This window comes from Nicotiana tabacum, chromosome 14, assembly GCF_000715075.1.
Source record: "Nicotiana tabacum cultivar K326 chromosome 14, ASM71507v2, whole genome shotgun sequence".
In the NCBI taxonomy this organism is placed as follows: domain Eukaryota; kingdom Viridiplantae; phylum Streptophyta; class Magnoliopsida; order Solanales; family Solanaceae; genus Nicotiana; species Nicotiana tabacum.
This window is the reverse complement of record NC_134093.1, coordinates 71,079,125-71,104,240: the sequence shown is the minus strand read 5'-3', so window position 1 is coordinate 71,104,240 and position 25,116 is coordinate 71,079,125. Positions and strand designations below refer to the sequence as shown.

The 25,116-nt window shown below is 37.1% G+C and overlaps 1 protein-coding gene across 7 annotated transcripts in view; it reads left to right on the top strand.

Moving 5' to 3' along the window:
- Nucleotides 1-25,116, top strand: part of LOC107818350 (uncharacterized) — a 65,424-nt gene that overhangs the window by 19,576 nt on the left and 20,732 nt on the right. For all 7 annotated transcript variants that reach the window (XM_016644351.2, XM_016644352.2, XM_016644347.2 and 4 more), the window contains 8 exons: nucleotides 7,899-8,082; nucleotides 16,040-16,151; nucleotides 16,229-16,315; nucleotides 16,445-16,583; nucleotides 19,490-19,586; nucleotides 19,672-19,734; nucleotides 19,923-20,032; nucleotides 24,467-24,571. In XM_016644351.2, the coding sequence (XP_016499837.1) occupies nucleotides 7,899-8,082; nucleotides 16,040-16,151; nucleotides 16,229-16,315; nucleotides 16,445-16,583; nucleotides 19,490-19,586; nucleotides 19,672-19,734; nucleotides 19,923-20,032; nucleotides 24,467-24,571 (897 nt within the window). The remainder of the gene's footprint in view (nucleotides 1-7,898; nucleotides 8,083-16,039; nucleotides 16,152-16,228; nucleotides 16,316-16,444; nucleotides 16,584-19,489; nucleotides 19,587-19,671; nucleotides 19,735-19,922; nucleotides 20,033-24,466; nucleotides 24,572-25,116) is intronic.

Sequence of the window (25,116 nt, the reverse complement as noted above, 5' to 3'; positions counted from 1 at the left end):
TAAAACACCACCAGAAAACATTAACTTTTTCGGAAATTACTGTTCACGCCGGAAAAAATAAAAGTTGTCAGAATTTGATGTAACTTATATGGGTAGGCTCGGAATCACTGGACAAGTAATTATCCTAAAGAAGTTTTGTCAAAAAGTGCTTGGAATGGCTCACACACGCCGGAAAAGCTACTATACGCCGGAAAATTCCAAAATTCCCGGAATCTGTAGGAAATTATACTGGTGTACTCGGAATCACCGGACGAAACAACTGTCCTAAACAATTTTTTGAAAATTTTGGTTGGAAAGTGCTCTACGCCAGTGTTGTCAAAGGCGCGCTTAAGCGCACAAGCGAGGTTCCAAATCAGTTCGCCGCTTAGCCACACCTCAAGCGAAGCCCAAATAGTGAAGCGCTTAAGCGCAGTTTCGGCAAAAGCGCAAGGCTCTTGAAGCGTGAACTTTTTCCAAGATTTTATAAACATTTGAAAATTGGTAACTTTTTAAGAATAGAGAATCAGAATTCTAATTTAAAAAGGAAACGAAATCAAAACCCAACCCAAAAAGATTAGAAATAGGAAGAGGAAACTCAGAATCTTAAAGAAAAAGGAAGAGAAATCAGAAATCAAAACCCAATCCCCGAATAAAAGGAAACACCAATGTCTTATAAATAGAAATGGAATCCACTAGAAAAAGATGCAAGAACTGAGAAGAATCTATATTCAAGTTTTACTGTTACGTTGCTTCTTCTCTTCTTCTTTCTGCTTCTTTCTTCTTCTTCCTCCTACTCTGTTTTTTCCTTTTCTTTTGGCAAATCAGAAAATCTTAGCTAAATTCAGAAACTTTGCTTGAAATATTTGTGCTCTATGTTTTTGTCTCTGTTTAAGAGATGAAGTACTCTTTATCTGAAGCATGTAATATTTTATTATTCTTTAAAGGGAAAAGGGCCAAATATACCCCTTCTACTTTGGTATATTGTTCATATCTACCCTCCGTTATACTATGAGGCCATATTTACCCTTACCGTTAGTCAAACTAATTAAAAATATCCCCCACCTAACGGAAAGCCACCAGATTAATAAAATAATCATTTTTAAAAAAATTTCATTAACCCAAACCCGTTAAACCCATTATTTAAAAATACGAAACCTAGATTTCTGAGACGTCTTAACATATTTTATTCAGTTAGAGAGAGATCAGGAATGATGGTGGAAGTAGGATTAGTAAGAACTTATATTTTTGGTTATTAGTTGTTCATGGTGGCATTAGGATGTCAGGTTATCACTTTCGGTTATTTTTTGTGTGGTTATAATATGGCATCCCTTTGTCTAATGTAATACACACTTGACAGTTAGTTTGTATGTTGGTAACAACTGATATATACTTTAATAATACTTGTGTTTGGTTAATACATTAAGTTAGTGTACTTAGGTTGTTAAGTTGCTTTCCAACTTGTTGGTATACTTTCTTTTATTCTTGATGAATTCCTCGGACTGTAGCTTGATATTAAATTGAATCTCCTCTAATTATTTTCTAATTTTTGTTCATTATAAGTTAAGTTGTTACTAAGAATTATGAGTATCCCATCCTATATCTTGGAATCTAACTTTGGTTCTTAATGGGTGATTTGGCGATAACTACTTATTGCCCAAATGCTTAAAGTAGAATAAGAAAATTATGGCGCGTGAATACTCATCAATAAAGGCTCACTGTTGGAGGAAGAAATACTTCGGTAGCTGCCTTAAGACTTCAGAACTGCCAACCTAATAAGATGCTATAAACATTCAAGTCATGGTGGAAAGAAAATCATGATGAATACTTGGTACAGTTCGACATGGTGGAAAAAAACAAAGAGAGAAGCTAGAAGAAAAAAAAGAAATTGGAAAAGGTAGAATATAATAAACATACAATAAGGATATTAAAAGAATTGGGACTCAATGTATAAATGAATATATGGTTGTCGGTATTTTTATGTCTTTCACTTCTTGAGTTCAACAAGTGACTACGAAGGAGATGACTAATATGTAAGGAAGAAGTGCAGTAAATAAAAGGGATTTAACGAGTTATTAATGGGTTTTTTTTAAAAAAAGGTATTTTTTTTAATTTGGTGGCTTTCCGTTAGGTGGAGAGCATTTTAAAAAAGTTTGGCTAACGGTAAGGGTAGATATGTCCCGATAGTATAACGGAGGGTAGATATGAACAATATACCAAAGTAAAGGAGTATATTTGACCCTTTCCCTTCTTTAAATAGATCAGTTTTGTTTTAATAGTATTGGCAAAGGTTTTGTAATGATCACATGGCCCACTTGTGCTTTTGTCATAATTGAATAATGTAGTGTATATGTCATCTTCTCTTTAAAATATTCAACTTAATGACTTAGTGCGAGGCAACATTGGAAAAATAAAAAGTTGTCAGAGAGTAATAAGTATACTTGACTACTTGCATGCCTATCTACTTTACTGCTTATTATCTTGAGTTACATTAAAGTTTCTTTTCCTTTTGCTTTAGGGATATACGAATAGTACATTAAAGAAAATTTTAAGGCAACATACATATTTAAAACAAAAATACAAAGTATAAATTATAGATTACAATTTACAGAATTATAGATTGAAACAACTGTTTACTATTTACATAGAAAATATAATTAGCATATTTCCAAAGCTGATTATGCTATAACAATTAACTTAACTTTATATCTTTGATTTATATTAGAAACAAAATGGCAGAGGATTTATCCCGTGGTAATCGAAAGGATCTCGGTTGGAAATATAATCACTTGATCGATCCCAATGATACCACGAGAATTACTTGTAATTTTTGCGGGAAAACAACTACAGGTAGAATAAATTGGGCAAAACAACATCTAGTTGGGAATTTCAGAAATACAACAAAGTGTACCAAATGTCCTCATGAAGTTCGAGAAGAATTGAAAGCTTACATGGAGGAAAAGAAAGTAAGGAAAGATATTTATGCTAGAGAGTATCCTGAACATATGAGTTTGATTATCAGGATGTTGGTGAAGAGGATGAAATTCAGGAAATCATTCCTAAAAGAAAAGGTTGGGGGGGGGGGGAAGCCTTCCTGGTGGCCTTAATAAGAAATTAGCTAAGGGTAAAGGAAAAGGCCCTATGGATGTATATTTGCAAAGTCAAGGGCAACTTAGGCACACTGGTATCAAAGATTCATATGACAAAGAAGCAAGAGCAATGGCTATTCAAAAAGTTGCTCGTTTCTTATACGATGCTGGCATACCATTCAATGTTGCTCGTTTGAAAAGCTTTAAGGAGGCAGTTGATGCTATTGAAAGGTATGGACTAAATTTGAAGCCTCCAAGTTATCATGAATTAAGGGTTCCATTACTAAATTAGGAGGTAGAGTTGACTAATGAACTTTTAAATAGACATAGAGAAGAATGGGTAAAGCATGGATGTTCCATTATGGCAGATGGATGGACAGATAGGAAGCAAAGAACATTAATAAACTTTTTGGTGAATTCTCCATGTGGTACAGTGTTTATGGAGTCCATTGATGCATCTTCATTTGTCAAAACTGGAGAGAAACTATGTGAGCTACTTGATAGATATGTGGAGCGTGTTGGAGAGCAAAACATAGTTCAAGTTGTAAGTGATAATGGCAATAACTTTATATTGGCGGGTAAAGTATTTACTTTAAGAATGCTCAAGTTTTGATCTCTCATAGATTATAGTATATAATACATTTAAGTATTTTCTTTTTATTTTAGACCAACTCCTACAAACAAAGAGAAAACACATATACTGGACGCCTTGTGCAGCTCATTGTATAGATCTTATTCTAGAAGACATAGGCAAGCTTCCAACTATTACGAGAACCCTCAAAAAAGCAATTGCAGTTGTTGGTTTCATCTATGGTCATACAAGAGTCATTAATATGATGAGAGACTTCACAAAAAAAAAAAATTGGTGAAATGTGGAATTACTCGATTTGCTATAAGTTTTCTAACTTTGCAGAGGTTGTATAATCAAAAGACTAACTTGCGAACCATGATTACATCTGAGCGTTGGTTGAATAGTGAAAAGTTACAACTCATACTATATTGATGCCTGCATTTTGGAATCAAGTTGTTTATATACTGAAGATAATGGGACCTCTTTTTAAAGTCTTACAATTAGTCGACAATGAGAAATAGCCTGTTATGGGATATATTTATGAAGTTATGGATAGAGCTAAAGAAGCCATCGCAAAATCATTTGAGGGGAAGTCTGCGAAGTACAAAGATGTTTTAGAGATCATTGATCAAAGATGGGAATGCCAATTGCATCAACCGTTACATGCCGCTGGACATTATTTGAATCTCGAGTATTTCTATCAAAATCCAGCTATTGAGAATTGTAGAGAAGTAACGAATGGACTATATTGGTTCCAAATATTGAAGTTCAAGATACAATCGAGTTACCATTAAATACAAGAGCTGAGGGACAATTTGGACTTCCCATGGCAAAAAGATCAAGAGCAACGAGATCTCCAGGTATATGAAAATTCAATGTTTACAATTAATACTTCAAGGCTTCACGTTCAATATTTACTTACCACTAAGTTATATCTTTTTCACCTGAATGGTGGAATCTATATGGAAATTCAGCCCCTCATCTCCAAAAATTAGCCATTAGAATCTTGAGCTTAACCGCTAGTTCAGCTGGTTGCAAGCGTAATTGGAGTGTGTTTGAACATGTGAGTTCTTATTAGACATTAGTTACATATAACTATTTGTTATTTTATTTTATTTTATTTGGTTAATTAATACAAACTTACAATGTTACTAACAATGAGATAAATTAATTCATGTGCAGATCCATAGCAAGAAGAGGAATAGATTAGAGCATAAAAGATTAAATGATATAGTGTATGTCAAGTATAATCGTGCTCTAAGAACTCGCTTTGACTTGCGGAATATCATTGATCCAATCTCATTAGATCATATTGATTATTGTAATGAGTGGTTGGTTGGAAAAATGGGGGTAAATTTTGAAGCAGAAAATGAATTGATGTTTGGGGGAGATGTGGCTAGAGCATCAGGAAGTGAAGATGCACAAACATACTCATACTCAATGAGACAAAGGAGACCATCAAAAACTTTGGCAACCGGTGCTTCAAGCTCTCAAGTTCGGCGTATTAATATAGATATAGATGATGATGTTGATTCTGAGGAATCAGAGGAAGAAGATATTGAAGGCTATAATTCTAGTGATACCAGTGAGAGTAATCCTATTGAAGAAGAAGATGACAATTTAGATGCATATGATAATGCTAGTGATTAGAATTTAGAAGTAGAATAGTTGGTTTTGTTTAGTTGATAGTTTATCATATTTTTCACCATAATTATGCTACATTGATAAAAATAATATTACATTGCTCTAATTTTGAATATATTTGTCACTTATGTTATTATTACGTGATCTGTAAATATATTTTACACTATTTGTTATATTGCGCTTTTTTGCACTAAAGCCCGCGCTTTGAGTGCGCTTTGCGCTTTAAGCCCCAACGGCCCTTGTTGCTTTTTTGTGCTTTTCGCCTTTGACAACACTGCTCTACGCGCCGGCTCGTGCGTCAAATGCGCTCGTCGGAACCCTAGTTTCGGTGGCGTGTGGAGGCGCGTCAGCGACTTTCTGCCAGAGCGATTGACTGGGGTTTTATTGTTTGACTTTTTCGAACAAGATGGTAGTGGCTGTTTTCACACAACACTTATCGATGAAGGGCAAGGGCAACCCGGTTCACTAAGCGCCCGCTATGCGCGGGGTCCGGGGAAGAGATAACACAAATCAATCTTGAGTCGTCAAACGGATAGACGCACAGTGACTGACTTTTCTGTTTCGATGCGACTAGGATTTCTGCAGTTTGGTCGCACAAGGGTTTTGGATCTGATGGTGGTACTGGTATATGCACAGTACCACTGTAGCAGTGATGTACCCCAGGAAAAAGACGAAGTTGTCGGAAAATTGCACGGCGACGAGATCTTTCTTCGCGGATGTCGCTGGAGTGACGCACATCAATATTTTTCTCATTGAAGCTCTGATAGCATGTGAGAATGCACTGGAGAAAAATCTATTTTATTAACAATGATACAATGAGCCCAATACATATGGGACTATATTCTATTCCTAATACATATGGGATTAGGACATATTCTACTCCTACTACATATGGGACTAGGATTATTTACACGTAACTATCTAACAATTAAAAATGACCACATTAGCCAGAAGGAGCAAGTAACATACATTGAAGATAAAATGAAAGAAGGTCGCTTAAGATGGTTTGGTCATATCCAGCGTTGACCTACAGATGTATCGATCAGTAAGTGTGAAACTATGGTCAGGGAAGGTGTTAAGAGGGTTCGGGGTAAATCTAAAATCGCATGGAAGAAAGTTGTCTCTAAAGACCTACAAATCCTCGGAATCATGCAGACTTAGTTAAAGATAAAGCACGATGAAAGAGAAAGATCCATATAGCTGATACCTACCGGTTGGGAATAGGTTTAGACTTGATAGAAAACTTCTATTATTATCATTATTAAATTATTACTATTTTATATATTTATATATATAATCGTACTTTTTTTATTTTTATTTTTAGTTTCATTTTTATTTTATATTGGTAATGATGATGATATGAGTTGAGCTTAAAACAGGGTTCATATCTCATACCCCGACTTGTTTGGGACTGAGGCTTAGCTGTTATTATTGTTTGGAAAGAACGAACTTAAATCTATCACAAACACAAAGATTAAACCCAAAGTTTGGAATCAAGGAATCAAAAAAAAAAAAAAAAACTTAACCTATCAAATAGCAAGCATGACAAGGAAACACACCTTGATGAATTCAGCTGCAAGTTCTAAGAAGAATTCCAGGAAAATAGTCATTCCTTATAGAGAATAGCAATCTATTGCTAATGATGATAAGCTAAAAGTTTTTTTTCTTTTCCTCACATAAGGAAGAGTAATTGTGCTAGAAAAGTAATTCTTAACGCCGTCCCATATTAGCCCACCCGCCCAGGCCCATTATTAAGCTAATAATAAAGACCTAAAGATCCACTTGTAAAGACTAGTTAATTAACACGTGGCAAGCATATCTCACTATTATTATAAGTTCCTAACTTCCTATGATTTTAACTAATAGAATGTATCCCGATTCAGCTCAGATCAGCAAGTGATGGGAGTGTTATGCTGACAAGACAAAGCGATTGACCAATCTTGATTCTTCTTACACATCTCCTTCCCTTGAAGCCCATATCTAGTCCAAGGAATTTCTTGACCAATGCATTCATGGCCTTTTGGATCTTCTTGGCTCTAGCTCTTGTAATTGGCCCACTTGGCACATGGATCTCTTTGCTTGCAACTTGATCTAGCTGGCTCATGTCAATCAAATAGTGGGGTTGTGGATGTACAGGCGATGGAAAGATCTTTGCAGAGGGCTTAGCTGGCTGAGCTATTGTGTCTTTGGTTAGGAGTGCAATGTGTTGCGAGATCAGTCTGCTTTAACACCATATGTGGGATGGAGGAGTTGGCCTATATATGCTGCAAATCCATTGAGCTACCTCATGATAGCTGCTAGACTGATCTTCACCACCACTGGAGAGCTCTATGTACTTAATTATTTTGTTTTCCTCTAGGATACCAGGTTTTCTTCTTCATAGTGATAAAATTTTCATTCTTTTAAAGTACGTACAAATTCTATTTTCCTGTCAGTTACTGGTGCTTGCTTGAACTATTAAAGAAATGGAATATGTTGCGATGTAGTTTCTTTTGTTGTAACAGTTAATAATTTTTTGCTCATACATTGTGCATTTACTATTGTTGGATTGTTTCTACTAGAGATTCTAGCTACTAATCTTTTTAGCAATTTATGTTTCTTGTCTTCATTGTTTATAGCCTGGATCCTCTTGGCGGGGTATACTTGTGTCAAGTGGTCACATTGGGTGGCTTTTGAGTTTTTATGGGGCACTGAGGCAGAAGTTTTCATGTGAAGAATACTGGCTTGATTGTCCTCTTGCAGTCTTTGCGCGAAAGCTTATAGTGCAATTCTGCTCCTTGTCCGGGACAATATTTCCATCTGGTACTCATACTAGTTCACCATCAAGTTTGTGGTTACTTTTTTTTTTTTGGCTACATTATTCCCGACTCCTGTGATAGATGTGGTACATCTCTTATTGAAGTTGAGGATATTTGCTCTTCATGATTGTCAAACTCATGTTCATTAATGAGAATCGAGATTAATCATATCGATAGTTTGAGAAATTAAGACAAGAAAGGAATAATCGAGTGAAAACTTAGCTTGATTATTCCCTCAAGATGTCGGATTTAAATAGTGAATGTACAAGATCTAAATTAGGAAAGAATCAATCTAATTAATTCGAACTAATTCTAGTTGATATACTATATCATGTACAATCTTCTTAACATCCCCCTCAAGCTAGCGCATACAAGTCGTACATATCAATCTTTTAACAAATGTAACTAAACGAGGACCAATAAGGAACTTGATAAAAATATCCATAAGTTGATCATTGGAATTCACAAACATCGTAACAATGTCTTCGGAGAATATCCTTTCTCAGAGAATATCGTATTCGGTACAATATGAAGAGCTACTTGATTATCGCACACAAGTTTCATCTCACTAATATTTCCAATTCCAATTCCGTGAGCAACTGTTTGATCCACACAAGCTCGCAAGTTGCCATAATAATTGCTCGATATTCTACTTTGGCACTAGATCGAGTAACCACATTTTGTTTCTTATTCTTCCAAGAGATCAAATTACCTCCTACCAAAACACAGTATCCAGGCGTAAACTGTCTATTAGAAGGTGATCCTTCCCAATCAATGTCTATGTATCCAACGATCTGCTAATGGCTTCGATCCCCAAAAAGTAGTCCTTTGAGTAGGGCTTTGATCCTCAAAAAGTAGTTCTTTTGACTGGGAGTAATTTTATATAACGAAGAATATCGTCCCCATGATTATTACATGTCAACAACAACAACAACAATATACCCGGTATTATCCCTCACCATGGGGTCCGGGGAGGGTAGTGTGTACGCAGACCTTACCCCTACCTTGTGAAAGTACCCATGACTATTACATGGAGTCTATAAACTGGATTACAACACTAAGTAATACAATGTCAGATTGAGTCATTGTGGGGTAGTTCAACTTATTGACTAGTTGCCTATATCTTGCAGGGTCATTAAGGGACTCCTCCCCCTGTCCTGACATAAGCTTAGCATTAGATTCACAGGGGAGCCATTAGGTCTAAACCTATGTGTGAGAAGTAGCACGCGAAATATTATTAATGATACTTAGAATTACATTGAGCGCTACTTATATAAAGACATTACATAACACTAATACCTATTGTCCAATGTGGGACACTAGTATATTACTATATACACTACTATCTAACACTCCCTCCTTGAGCCGGTGCATATAAATCATATGTACCGAGCTTGTTACAAATATAATTAATACGAGGATCCGTGATGGACTTGGTGGAAATATCGGCAAGCTGATCATTTGACTTCACGAACTTTGTAAGAACATCTCGTGAGAGTATCTTCTCTCTAACGAAGTGACAGTCAACCTCAATGTGTTTAGTCCTCTAATGGAACACCGGATTTGATGTGATATAAAGGGCAACTTAATTATCACACATAAGTTCCATCTAACTAATCTCTCCAAACTTCAGTAGCAACTGTTTGATCCAAAACAGCTAACACGTTGCCATAGCCATTGCTCGATATTCTGCTTCTGCACTAGAGCAAGCAATCACATTCTGTTTCTTGCTCTTCCAAGATGACCAAGTTACCTCCTACTAAAACAAAATATCCAGACGTAGAATGTCTATCAGAAGGTGATCCTGCCTAATCGGCATCTGTGTATCCAACAATCTGCTCATGTCCTCGATCCTCGAATATCAGTCCTTTGCTTGGGCTGATTTTATATATCGAAGAATTTGGACAATTGACTCACTACGCTCAAAAGAAAGAAAATGTCAGGTCTAATCACTCTGACGTAATCAACTTACCAACCATCCACCTATATCTTGCAGGATCGCTTAGAGGCTCTCCTTGTCCTGGTAGAAGTTTAGCATTCGGATCTATAGGAGTGTCAATGGGTCTACAACCCGTCTTTTCCTTCTCCTCACGAATGTCTAAGGCATACTTTTGCTGTGAAATAACAATACCCGAGTTAGTTTGAGCAACCTCAATACCTAGAAAATATTTCAGTCTCCCTAGATCCTTATTCTGGAAGTGCTGAAAGAGATTGCTTTAATATTGATACCATTCTGATAATTGCCGGTAAAAACAATATCTTCAACATAAACCACCAAATAAATATACCGATTTGGAGCAGAATACCTATAAAACACAAAGTGATCAGCTTCACTATGAGTCATGCCAAACTCCTGAATAACTGTGCTGAACTTACCAAACGAGGTTGAGAAAACTATTTCAGACCATAGAGTGACTAGCGCAACCAACATACGAGGCCACTAGACTCCTCTTGAGCAACAAAACCAGGTGGTTGCTCCATATAAACTTCATCCTCAAGGTCACTATGAAGAAAAAACATTCTTAATGTCCAACTGGAGGCCAATGGCACATTCATAGTAAAAGACGGACATATGCTATTTTAGCCACGCGAGAGAAAATGTCATTGTAATCAAGCCCAAATATCTGAGTATAGCAACGAAAGGACATTAAGCCGATCAATCTGGCCATTCAGACCAACTCTGACTGCATAAAACCAATGACAATCAACTGTAGATTTACTTGGAGGAAGAGGAACAAGCTCCCAAGTACCACTTGCATATAACGCAGATATCTCGTGAATCATAGCCTGTTGCCATCCTAGATGAGATTGTGCTTCACCGGTAGACTTCGGGATGGAAACAAAAGACAAAAATGATACAAAAGTGTATTGGGGTGATGACAGGTGGGGATAACTTAAACCGACATAATGGGGATTAGGATTAAGTGTGGATTGTATATCTTTTTGAAGTGCAATTGATGGACTAGGAGGAGACAAAAGAATAGTAGGTGCAATGTCCGGTCCGCAGTACCTTTCCGAAGTGCAATCAGTGAATCAGCTGGGCCTGATGCTGGATGCGGACGATGACCATAAGTCAAGAGTGGTGTTCATGTGGTAGGGGATGTAGGATGTGCAATATTAGACTCCTCAAAAGCCGACATAGGTAAGACTTTTGTGGTTGGGGATGTAGGAAGAGCAATTGTAGATTCCTCAAACGTCGGTATAGGTAAGACCTTAGATGCATCAAGATGGTCAGAAGAGGTAAAGTAAGACTGGGTCTCAAAAAATGTGACATCGGCCGACTTAAGATACCTACGAAGATATCAGGTGAGAAACAACGATATTTCTTTTGAATCTGAAAATAACCAAGGAAGACACACTTGAGAGCAGGAGGAGCTAACTTATCTTTTTGAGGGACTAAGTTATGAACGAAACATGTACTCTCAAAAACACGAGGGGGAATAGAGTATAAGGGTGATTTAGGAAAAGTTACTAAATGTGGAATCTGATTCTGGATGAAAGATGAAGGCATCCTATCAATCAAATAACAAGCTGTGAGAATTGCATCGCCCAAAAAATGCAGCGGAACATGGGACTCATTGGGACTGAATGAGAAGTGTTCGAGTAGTCTCAATTAGGTGTTTATTCTTTCTTTCTGATACTCCATGTTGCTGAGGAGTATACAAATAAGATGCTTGATGAATAATTCCTTGAGAAGTCATAAACTGCTCAAACTAAGAGGAACACGTAAGGCATTATCTCTATGAAAGTGCGGATAGAAACACCAAACTGATTTTTTTGTTTCAGCACAAAAACTCTGGAATATTAGAAAACATCTCAGAACGATATTTCATAAAGAAAAGCCAAGTACATCTTGATAATCATCAATGAGACTAACAAAATAAAGATATCCCAAGATTGAACTCTATATATCAGAATGAACTAAAGAAAAACTAGACTCTACATGACTCTCAGTGTTACTAGTAAAGTGGCTCGGGTATGTTTCCTAAGCTGACACGATCACAATATAATGTAGACAAACTAGATAAACTAGGCACCATCTTCTGAAGTTTGGATAAACTCATATGTCCCAAATATCTGTGAATGAAGTCCGGAGAATCTATAACTAGACATGTTGTGGAGGAATTAGGAGAGTTAAGGTAGTAAAGGCCTTGTGATTCATGCCCTATGCCAATCGTCTGTCCCGTACTGCAGTCCTGCATAGCAAAAGAATCATAAAGAAATAGTATACCACAATTGAGGGCACGAGTTAAACGACTAACAAATGCAAGACTTAAAGGACAACCAAGGACATAAAGAACAAACTCAAGAGTGATACAGGAAAAGGGGGGTTAGCTTGTCCAACTCTTTTTGCTAATGTTTGGAACCCATTGGCTAAAGTAATATAGGGAAGAGACCGTGAATAACAAAATTTGACAAAAGAGATTTATTACCAGAAATATGATCATAAGCACCTGAGTCCATGAGCCATGGTCCAAGAGTATTAGACTATGAAACATAAGCAAAAGAAGTACCAGCGACAGAGAGACTACTTGTAGAGATGTCTGCTTACTTTCTCGATACTAAAGGAACTCATTATATTCCTCTTCGGATAAAGAAAACCCTTGATTACCTGCAACATCGGTTTGAGCAACATGAGCATTTCTGGGTGGCAGACCATGCAAAGAGTAGCATACTTCACGAGTGTGTCCAAGCTTATTACAATGACTACACCTGGGTCGAGATCTTTTAAACTGACCTCTTCCTCGTCGATTCTCTATCTGAGATGTTCGATTTTCTATTTTCTGTGATGCGAGAACAAATGAGTCAACTGTTTATGATGAGATCATTGGGTGGTGCAACAAGGTGAAGTAATTGAGAGAATAATTCATCGACGGTAGGAATGGTAGGGCTAGCCAAAATCTTGTCACGAGTTGAATCTAAGGTCAGTAGGAAGTCCATCAAGTGTAAGAACTATAAACATCTTTAGTCGTTGCTACTGTTGTTTTTCAAAACTAGCATACTGGCATCAACTTCTCAAATTCCTCCGTCGTGGTCTTCCAAACTTTACCGAGAGTAATGACTGGCTGTACCTGTCCCAAATAAGTGGACATATCCAATTTTTATTTCTTTAAGTTTGTCATCCGAGATGTCACATCATAAAAACGAGATATGTCATTAGTTTATAAAGTGCGAGCCTTTACTAAACTAAATAACATATCTGGGATGGACGAAACAAGGGCTTCAACTTGGAATCAATAGATCGCCACAGAATACTACACAATTGAGCATCAACCTTCTCCCAATATTCTTTGGCCTTTTCATCTCCATCACTAGCCTTTTTGGATAAGTGATCTTGTGCTTGACCTTTGTACCACAACTCAACCGAGGAAGCCCCAGCTAAATAGTTTGAACTTCTCATTGAGGGTTCCAAAGTAATCATCAAACTTGAATTTTCAGACACCGTGTTTTTAGACTAAAAAATTAAATACCAAAGACATTGTTGGATTGAAGAGAGTTCTGCCAAAAAATTCCTCTAGAAGTAGTTAAGAACCCTAGTATATCTGGGAACTTACGCCTTACCACAGCGTTATTCTACCACTGAGTTTAAAGGGTCTTTTTTATTTAATTCTGGAATTATCCACTATGTGGATAAAATATCTATATGTACATATATTATAGAAATAAGTATATATGCATAAGTACGTGTAATACATATATTAGATTAGTATTAGTTAGTGATCCCGACTTAGTGAGTATGATGAATTGTTGGCACCAGTCTTACATTTTGTCTCTGTGGACCTAGGAGAAAAGGGGCTCGGCGGGAAGAGGAGTGTATCATGAGAGAAGTAAGGAAGTCAGCCTCATTCAAATATACAACATGGATTCTGACAATGTAGTTGGACTCTCACAGTAAAATTTGACTGAAACTGGCCTGAAATTTGACTGAAATTGGCTGGAAAGCTGAGTGGTATGCCGAAAATTGAGTCTGTTCATTCTTCTGGTCGCCAAAAATCTCGTCGAAATCTGGGCGGAAAACATAGCGAGTGGATCAGACGCGCTCGCCGGATCGCAAGTTCTATCGGAGCGTGAAGGCAAAAAGTTTTCTAGGGTTTTCTTGCCGGAGCTTCCCCAACCTTGTGGTGGTATCAGTTTTCACAGAAAACCCACAGAAGAAGAAGTGACGCAAACAGCCTGAAATAGTCAACGAAAGAAGGCGTAGTGATTATCCTGAACTCGTCCGTTACTTCACAACGAAGATTTCTCTCCGCTCTCATACCATATGAGAAATAACGAGAGAAATATTGTTAATGATACTAAAAGTTACACTAAGCGCTATTTATATATAGACATTACATAATACTAATACCTATTCTCCAATGTGAGACACTTGTATATTAACATATATGCTACTATCTAACATTGTTATTCCAGTTTGAGCATACTGCCATTGTGAAATAACAATACCTGACTTAGATTGCGCGACCTCAATATCCAGAAGAAACTTTCAACTTCCATCTGGCTAGATCCTTAGTCTGGAAATAATAAAAGAGATGCTACTTCAATTTGGTGATACCACTTGTATCGTTGCTAGTGACAACTATATCGTCAACATAAACCACCAAGTAAATGCACAGGTTTGGAGCAAAATGCTAGACGCAGAACGATCAACATCACTACGAGTCATCTTAAACTACCAGTCACATCTCAAACTCCTGAATAACCGTGTTGAACTTACCAAACTGGTCTCAAGGAGAATGTTTCAGACCATAGAGTGAACGATGGAATCGTCAAACAAGACCACTATACTCCCCCTGAGCAACAAATCCAGGTGGTTGATCCATATAAACTTCATCCTCGAGATCTCCATAGAGAAAAGCATTCTTAATGTCCTTTTGATAAAGAGGCCAACGGCGAACAACAACCATGGATAGAAATTAGTGGACATATGCTATTTAACCATGGAAGAGGAAGTATCACTATAACCTTTGGCAACAAGGTAGACCTAAGTCAATCAATCTGTCCATCCGGACCAACTTTGACCTTGTGTTATCAAAGACGCGCTTAACAAAGCGAGGATCAAAACATGTTGACCGCTTCACCTCGCTTAGCGGGCGCTTCAGTGTTGTCATCAAGGCTCTAAGGCATACTTTTCCTTGCCAATGAGCGTAGTACTGAAGAGGCGACGCTAAACATTGGTATTTCACTTTATCGTAAATTTTCTTCAATTTCTTTGTACATATATTTGATATTCATGCTTATAGATATTAGTCTTGGACTACACATACATATTTGTAGTTTTTCTCCATTTGCGTTTTTCTTCATTAAATCTCACGCTTTATTTGCGCTTTGCGCTTAAAGCCCCAACAAACCTTAAGAGATTTTTTGCGCTTTTCTCCTTTGATAACATTGCTTTGACCGCATAAATCCACCACCAACCAGCGGTAGATTTAGCTTGAAAACTTGTAACTTTATGCTTCTTTCTGTTCGATAGATAAAGCTCAACTTTATATAAGTTTTGCTTTGATAATCTCATAGCAAAAGTTGGAAACTTGTAATAATTTGCTGGAAGCTTTTTGAAACCCCAATCAAATTCTTTTCTTGTGTTAAAAAGACAAAACTCTCAAAGGTTTTGGTAAAAAGGTTAGAACTTTTAATCATGCTTATAGCTTTCTATCTCTTACTCCACCTCATATACTTATCACGAGGAAGGTAGTACCTCACTAGGTAATCAATCATGAACCTTTTCTTCTCTTTTGCTCCTCTTACTGTACTCTGATTTTGACTTCTGGAAAAGCGTGAGAACTTGCTATACGAACTTATGTAAGAAAATAATTCATCTTGCTGCTCTTACATTAACAGTAAGTTGCAGCTCTGTCCTGATTGTTACTTCAGTCCTTTTCTCATATATGCTAACTTTTCAAGTATTTTTTGTGGGATCATTGGGTGCTCACTGAGTATACCTCTTTACATGGATGCAGATGATGGGAATTCTCAAAAGCAGCATCTTCTGCATCTCTTATCTGGAATTATACCATGGATAGATCCCCCTGGTGCCGTTTCAAAATCAATGGAGAATGGAAAAAGTGAAAGGTTAGTATTAGCACCATGCCCGCCTATTGTCTATTAATGTGTAAGATGATGCCTGACCTATTTTTCAATTTGTCCAGTGAATTGCTTGACGGATGCCGAGTGCTACTATACATGGCTACTGTAACCACCCTGCTAGTATTTGATGAACTGCTGAAGTCTATAAGGTCATTTATATATCATTGTTACCATTAAGCCTCATGCTTTATTTTTGCAGTTTAGTGGTTAACCATCAGTTTTTCTCTGGTGAGAATATTTGATTATGTCAATCACATTTACTATACTTTAATGCTCAGGCCGTATGGCACTCTTAGTTTGTTGTCCGCGCTGATGTGTGAAGTCATTAAAGACCTTATGGTAAACCACACTGAAGAGGAGACGTGGAGCTGGGTTGCACGTGATATCTTGTTGGACACTTGGACTACACTTCTAATGGTATTTCTTTACACATCTTTCACTGATGTTACTGGAAAAATTATGGGCTTATGATGTTATTCAAGGTTAAGCACTGAAGTTATGTGCAGCATAGATTGGGTGCTTCGTCTCGCTTATTTAACGTTTCAGTGCTAGTACCAAAACACTAGAGTGTGTGTGCCCATGCGATCAGGGGCTCCCTCTTGAAGAGAGTGGCACTAAACATTAAATGTTGCTCGTGAAGCGGTATTTTAATCCATAAGATGTATAGATGAATATGTTAGTGATTAGACATAAAAATTTTAAATTAAGTATAAGAAACTAATTGCTAAAAGTAAAAGTTAGAGCTGCATCTTTACATTTTAATAAAAATTTTAAAATGGTGTTAAAATTTGAATCACATATCTCAGTTCATTGCAGTTTTTCCAATTATGTTGTCCATATAGTTGGTGTTTGTTTTGCTGATGTGTTTTCATATGTTACACATGTACCATCCCCCCCCCCCCCCCCACATCTTTTACTAAATACCTTCCTTTACCAAAGCTTGTGTAACACTATAAGCCCCAACAGACATGCCACTTTTCTAGGCTTTCTAAATTTCTCTGCTAGACTTATCCTAGTACACCTATTTGTTATAGTGGAAGAGGGAACATTATGCTGTGGCAAACAAGGACCTAAGAAGTCTGCATGGGGGCAATATATGTAAAGTATTTTTGAGCAGAGTTCTTTCTATTGGAGTCTGGCAATCAATATTGCTGTTTGAACTATCTAAAGGTTTGGAGAATTAGTTTCTTTGCTCCCAAATACCAATTTTCCAAGAACACCATTTGATCTTGGAGTGGCTGTCCGATTTCTTATTTTTGTTTTTTCCCAAACTCATGCTTTAGGAGCATTTTCTTGTTGGTCTTCTTTAAAGTAGCTGAAATGAGGGTGCTGAGAAGGATGTGCGGGCTACCAAGTTAGATAAGATTAGGAATGAAGTTATTCGGAAAAAGCTAGGAGTGACCCTTGTGGAGGATAAGATGCGGGAGGTGAGGTTGAGATGTTTCGGGCAACTGAAGAGGAGAAGCACATATGCCCCAGTTAGGAGGTGTGAGAGGATGACATTGGTGGGTATGAGGAGGGGTAGAGGTAGGCCAAAGAAGTATTGGGGAGAGGTGATTAGGAAGGACATGCCGCAACTAGAGCTTACCGAGGACGTGACCCTTGATAGGAGGGTGTGGAGGTCGAGAATTAGGGTGGAAGGTTCGTAGGCAGTCGAGCGTTTCCCTTTTTCTTTCTCAGATAGGTAACATTAGTGTTAGCATGGTATCTCTCTATTTTTGGGCTGCTGGTACTATTTACTGTTTGATTGCATTCTTTCGCTTCGGTTTTCTTAATATCTTCTTGTTGTTGTTACCACCTGTTGCCTCTTTAGTCAAGGGAACTTCTTCACCCTCCCAGGGTAGGGGTAAGGTCTGCGTACACACTACCCTCCCTAGACCCCACTTGTGGGAACTCACTGGATTTGTTGTTGTTGTTGTCGTTATTGTTGTATGCTTTAGGAGCATTTTCCATTTTAAGTACATGTCATGATGGAGAAGGATAAAGTTCTTTTATGCTGTCCCCATTGTTTGTGTTGAGTTATATTGTTGTTCCACATGGGTTGTGTAAAGACTTCAAAAGGGTTTTATGAAGGTAGTGGTCACCTCACCCATTGCCTTAAGGTTCGGATTGAACGCCAAGATTCTTTCGCGATTGAATTGCTAGGACAATTGCTTTTTGTTTCCCTTCTCAGCTAGAGAAACTTACATTAACAACAGGAGCTAGTACTGCCATGCATGTATGAAAACTTTAATGATACAAAAATGCGCAAGCCATGCTGAAGTCAACAGTGTTGTGCTTCTTGTAGATTTACAATACAAAAGAGAAAGGAAAAAAAAAGAAAACGAATTAACAAGAGAGGGATAGTAAGGGCCCTGGCCCTCCACCTCCAACCATGGGGATTGGGGTTTCAGTCACTAAGGTAACAAAGAGGGAAAAAACATGTTAGGCTCCTGCATAAGGTCCTTTTTTTGCAGAAATAAGGTTGCCATATTAAAATAAAAGGAAAAGTAAATTCCTGAGTCTTTAGAACATTTCAACAAGCACCTGATAAAGAAAAAACCAAGAAAGTGAAGTATTGACTTGTAAATTAACAATTCATAAATCCAATCCCATTGTGGATTGCATTTCATTTTGACAGTTACTGAAGTGGTTTAGTCTCTCTCTCTCTCTCTCTCTCTGTTTCTCCTTATTATTATTATTGTTATTATTTTTTTAATAAATATTTTGGAAGGGGTTGGAAGGAAAAGGGCTGTTTTAGCAGTTTTAGGTGTACAGAGATCTGGTTGTGTGCGGGTTTTACCTTCACAATTGATTTAGTTTCCTTGAGTTGCTGAATTTGATGAATCTGAAACCTTTAAAGGTATTGCTTCAGGCTTCACAGTGCCTGAGCCTGTTTTAGAATTTCTTTGCCACAGGATGCAAGTATGTTGGTGGTGCACTCTCTCTCTCTCTCTCTCTCTCTCTCTCACTGATTTCTCAGAGACTTTCTTATTTCCGGAGTATATAATTGTCTTTCTTTTTTAAAAAAGCCTCACTGTTTTCTAAACTTTAGAAGATTAAAAGTTTATAGTACTAATTATCGCATAGGACAATCATGGCCTAGTATGGTTATGTTGATGAAATTTCGTAGTCAATATGTAAAATGCAACTTTTCAGATGGAGAGCATGATATATACGTACATGCACTAGACATGCACATACAAATATATGCATGTATATAACGTACGTACAAGTGTATATGTGTGTGTGCATGTGGTGCATATATACACACACATGCACACGTATAGTCTTTCACATATCCGGACTCTTATGTTTATGTATATTATGTACAACATTTTCAGCCTTTGGATGGTTCTATTAGTCATGCGTTTATTCCTTCAGAAGGGATTAGTGCTGCATCTCATCTCTTTGCCCTGATAGTAGAGTCTGAGTTAAGAGGTAATTCTAGATCTAATACGAATATAAATTTTTGATTTAAAGTTTTTCTTGTCTTGGTCATTCTGTAACATGATCTCTTGTGTAGCTGCTTCTGCATCAGCTTTCAGTGATGAGAATGAGGCTGATTATCTTCAGGCTTCTGTTGCTGGTAGTTAAATATACTTTATTCATTAATTTATTTAAGACTCTTTCTTCTTTTCCTCTTTCTTGATGTCTATTTTGATGTTTCAGTTATGTCTTCTTACTTTGTTATCCTTCGTCGTTGTAGTTATTTCCTTTTTTCTTTTCTTCCATTTATAGCACTTATTTCTTGTTCTGTCTTATTGTTGTTTCTAGCCATGGATGAAAGATTAAGTTCTTATGCACTTATTGCTCGAGCAGCTATTAATGTTACCGTTCCCTTACTGACAAGACTCTTCTCTGAGAAATTGGCCCGTCTACATCAGGTACTGTCACCTTAAACCTTTTTTTTAGCCTGGGAGCTGTAAGGTCACTCAGGCTGTACATTCGCATAGCAACTTATTCCCTTTCAGAATCTATCTTTCAACTTATTACCTTTTTATATTTCTGAGAATCATCTAGTTCTCAGTATTTTAGTTATTAATTCAAATATTTGAGTTCCTAACAGAAAATTGGTATTTTTGAAATATCGTTACATGTGAAATTCAATTGACCTGCTGCCTTTTTCTATTTTTGGGAAGTGATATTATCATCTAGGAGTTTAATTGTTGTTCCACTAATATTGTCTAGAATTTCTGATCTCCAAGCTCCTCCCTTGGTGATCGCTACTCCTTTTCCCTTTTTCTGGGGTTTGGTGTTGTCTTTTCTCTTCTTCTTTACCTTCCTATGAAGTCCCTTTTTTTCATGTTAGAAGAGTCAATCTTGTTAAATCAAATGCATGTCCAGTAATCATAGCTTGCTTCCATTTACGATCTGCAAAAGCTTCCCCCCAATTTTGGGGAATAGACACAGAAGAAATAGACAAGGCAAAGGCTCTATAGGAGGGAGACAAAGAATTATAGGAGACAAAATTAGATAAAGGGTGTTTGGTGGTGCAAGATCTGACTCCTTTTCTGTGAGCAATAGGTTCATCTAACTCATTAGGAAATGTAGATAACTCACAAGTAGAAGAAGGTTCAGCTTCGGTAGATTTCATGATGGCTTCTTCTGCTCTATTTTTCCTTTGTGTAAGTTTTCAAATCAGGCCTATCCAAACGCCCAATAGTCTCCCCCTGAATTCTTTCTCCAATTTCACTTTCCCCCTGTGACAATGTCATCAAGAGGTCCAGTAATAGAAGTAGGTAGAATCAACTCTTCCTCCTTACTGCTCTCCCTTTGAAGAGGTGATGAGGTAATACTGAAATAGGGCTCAGATTCTCGAAAGGTAACATCCACGCTAACAAAAGATCTTCTAGAGGGAAGATGATAACATTTGTAACCTTTCTTTGTCGAAGAATACCCAATGAAAACACACTTTATAGCTCTAGGATCAAGTTTCCCAGAATTTCTAGTGTGGACAAAGCAAACACACCTAGACACCTTTGGAGGAACAACATATTCATTCTTACCCTTTAAAGTTTCCAGAGGACTTTGAAAATTGAGGGATTTAAGTGGCATTCTGTTGATAAGATAGGCAACCGCTAGAATAACATCCCCAGTAAGGTTTTGGTAGATGCATGATGAACATAAGAGATCTTGCTACTTCTAACAGATGCCTATTTTTTCTTTCAGCGACCCCATTTTGTGCACTAGTGTAAGGACAACTAGTCTGATGGACTATCCCATTGGACTCTAAATAAGCACCAAATCTTTTATCCATGTATTCACTGCCATTGTCAATTCTCAAGATTTTTATTTTGGCATCAAACTGAGCACAAATCATTTTATGAAATGACTGAAAACAAGAGAAAACTTCACTTTTGTCTTTTAACAAATATACCCAAGTCATTCTAGTGCAGCGATCAATGAAAGTAACAAACCATCGACTACCAGACAAAGAAGCAGTTTGGGTAGGGCCCAATACATTAGAATGAATAGTCATAAACATAGTTGTGCTTCTATCATCACTCACATGATAAGAGTTTCTAGTATGCTTGGCATATTCACACGCATCACAGAACAAAGATTCAAATCGAGTCCTTGAAAATAAATCGGGATATAGATTCTTCAAAACAAAGAATGATGGATGTCCTAACCGTCTATGCCGCTGTATTATTTCTTGGTTGACATCCTTACGCTGTATTATTTCTTGGTTGACATTCTTACTCCCATCTAATATATACAAGTCATCACGCAATCTACCACTGTCAATCTTTTTCCCTGTTTGAAGATCTTGAAAAATACAATGATCGGGAAAGAACTCGATTTTACAGTTTAGAGCTTTGGTGATGGCACTAACAGATAAAAGATTGACAGGGAACTCAGGGACATGGAGCACTGATGATAGTTTAATATTCGGAGCACAAATGACAGAACATGTTCTAGAGATATGTGTTAAAGAACCATTGGCTATTTTAACATTATCTCCTTTGGGACACGGAGAATAATTTTGAATGCCTTTAGAAGAGCCTGTCATGTGTCTATTTGCACCAGAATCGACAATCCAAGAATTAAGGTGAGCAGCAAAGGCAGTACCTGATTGCATATGATTGGATGTGGCAACATTAGCGGAGTCAAGTTTGGCTAGGAGGCGACGAACAATGTTTTAAAATGCGTTTTCGGGGTGAGCCCTGGGGCGAGGCGCACCAAAAATGCCCCGAGGCGATGGTGTGGGGCGAAAGTCTCAAGAGGCGTACGCCCAGCAATTCGGGGCGTACGCCCGGGCGTTTGAAGCGCGTTTTTGTAGTGAGGCGTAAGCCCCAGAGACTTTTTCAAATCAAAACAAAATTTGTTGAATAAGTCCTTCATATAATACCCAAATTCTCAAAAGTCAGCTTGTAATTACTCAAAAGTTTTAAAAAGGAACTGAAATGTATTAAATTTAAAAGTCAAAGGCATTTTTTATTGATTGAAGCCCTAATTTATGGTCTTTCCCAATTCTTTATCTTGTCCGCTAGTCTGCTAATACCTCCCAAAAGTAATGAATATTCAATTTTTTTTTACAAATACAAAGAGAACTTCATTCTCCTTCATAGCATCAAGTTCAAAGTTTAAATTGCAGGTTAGTTATCCTTTTTGTTCCTTCATGCAGAAAATTTTATTCTTTTTGACTCAAGTTACTTGTGCATGTAAGTAGCGTATAATAGATTATTTTGACTAGTTTTTTGTGGGGATGGAGCACATCTATATATATATATTTTTCACATATTTATAGTTTTCTTCAATTTTTATGCAATTTTACCCGTTTTTAAATATTTACTGTAATTATATTATTTTATAAAATATTAAAAATTAATATCCACGGGGCTTACGCCTCGTTGAGGCATATGTAAAACGCCTCGCCTTACGCCCACGCCTTTTAAAACACGCCGACGGAGAAGCTGAATTTCATCCGTAGACATGATTTCTCCAGAAACCGTCTCCTTGAATGTCTCCATATTTTAGCCCAATCAGAAGGAAATCAGAAGGAGTTTGTATTGTGGACGACCAACAAGAGAGAGAAAACTCATCCTCTTTGATAAAAATGGAACCCTAATGCTGCGAGGGAGATAACTCACCTCAAAAAGGCAGGGAATATTGTGGGTTATGCCAAGAAGAACACCTGAAGTTTTAACATGTTGGAACAGAGAAGGCAACCTATTCAATAATAAAGAGAGATGGGATATGCCAAGAAGAATACCTGAAATTTTAACATGTTGGAACAGAGAAGGCAACCTATCCAGTAATAAAGAGAGATGGAAGATTGTCCCATCTTGCATCTGGTGGACAATCTGGGAAGAAAGAAATCAAAGATGCTTTGAAGATAGATACGGTAACATTCAAAAGATGAAAATGAAATGTTTAGTTCTTTTTTACTTTTGGTGTAAAGGAGAATATTTAGAAGATCATGAATCTATTTTTGATGTTTTAGAATCCTTATGAGAAGACAAATGATTAGGAGTGTTTTTTCTTATTAGGCCTCCTTGTAATTATGGGTGACTTCACAGCTTTTGTGTAGTCTTATTTATATATAAATATGTTACCTTTTCAAAAAAAAAAGGCAGCAATGGCTCTGATACCATGTAGATTTTGAGAAGAAGAAAAGGCTTCTTGTATTTCTGTGTATGCTTACATCTCATGAGCAAGAGAATTTATACAAAGCTCCTAATGCTAATTAAGGAAATAAAAAAAATCTATACAATCAATAAAACTATCAAATAAAATCATAATAAAATCAGATCTCCTATATATAATCAAATCTCCTGAAATCATGATGGTTAATCAACACTCCTAAATCAAGTCTCCTTGAATCATGCTAATCAACAACTTGTCGGCAATATTTCCATAATTTATTGAGCACCTAATCAGCAATTTTCCCATTTCTTTCTGTAATCACTTGTTTTTCTACCATAGCGATCTTGAAATCCCTTCACTTGCAGTCTTACACTTCTGCTGATTATATGTACACGTGTATATGTTGCTGAGGCATAAGCAACATTCTCCCACCTCAAGGGAGGCCGTTGAGGTGGAACAGAGACTGAGTTACTGCCGCTTTTTACTTCTCTTTCATTACTTCAAACGTCCTCGTCTCTTTCTGTGGTGATTTATGTATGCCTCTAAGCCATAAGGCTAAGGTGATCTATTCTTCTATACGGAGGTGGATTTCTCATTCTTAATCTCTTCTTAGCAGTGTGTGACAATGCTAATCTATAACATTATGTTCATATTCAGCAGTCAACAATGGATTACAAGTTGACTGGTCTTTTCGGCTTTCTTTCTAACATTCTTCTTGCCATGTGTAGGGCAGAGGCTTTAGTGATCCAACTCAAACTTTGGAAGAGCTCTACTCACTTTTGTTAATAACCGGGCATGTTCTAGCTGATGAAGTACAGGGTGAAACACCTTTGGTAATGAAAATCCTTTTTTATGCTGGTGATCTTTTTTCCGAGAGATTTTTCTGCCGGACAATGTTGTTTCTGGAAATCCTTTTGAGACAGCATTACCAATTGCATTAGTGAAATACAGGATTAATAATTTACGTGCTTTATCATTCTTGTTCTCAATGTCATTGTGTGATCAGAAGTTTCTTAGATAGCTCTTAGTAGCTGTTTTTCTTGCTTCGATGTGTATTAGTGTGATAGCTTGTCTAAACTATTAGCTTGAATATAATGGACAATAATTTACCTTTGAAACCATTTGATGATTTTAAGATCTGGTCCTAGGCTTTAGAGTTTGGGATGGGCAGCAGAGGCTGATGCAGGATAAGACAAATAAAGGAATGGGATCATTGATTTGTTGTGCATTTAGTGGTTTATTTCTCTCTTTTTCGCTGCTCTATTGTACCCAGTCTGCGCAAGCCTGCATTATTGGTTTCTCTTGAGTTTTCTGGGCTGTCAACACAATCGTTGTAATACATTATTTTATTCTCTTCTGTGATTCCATTTCCTATGGT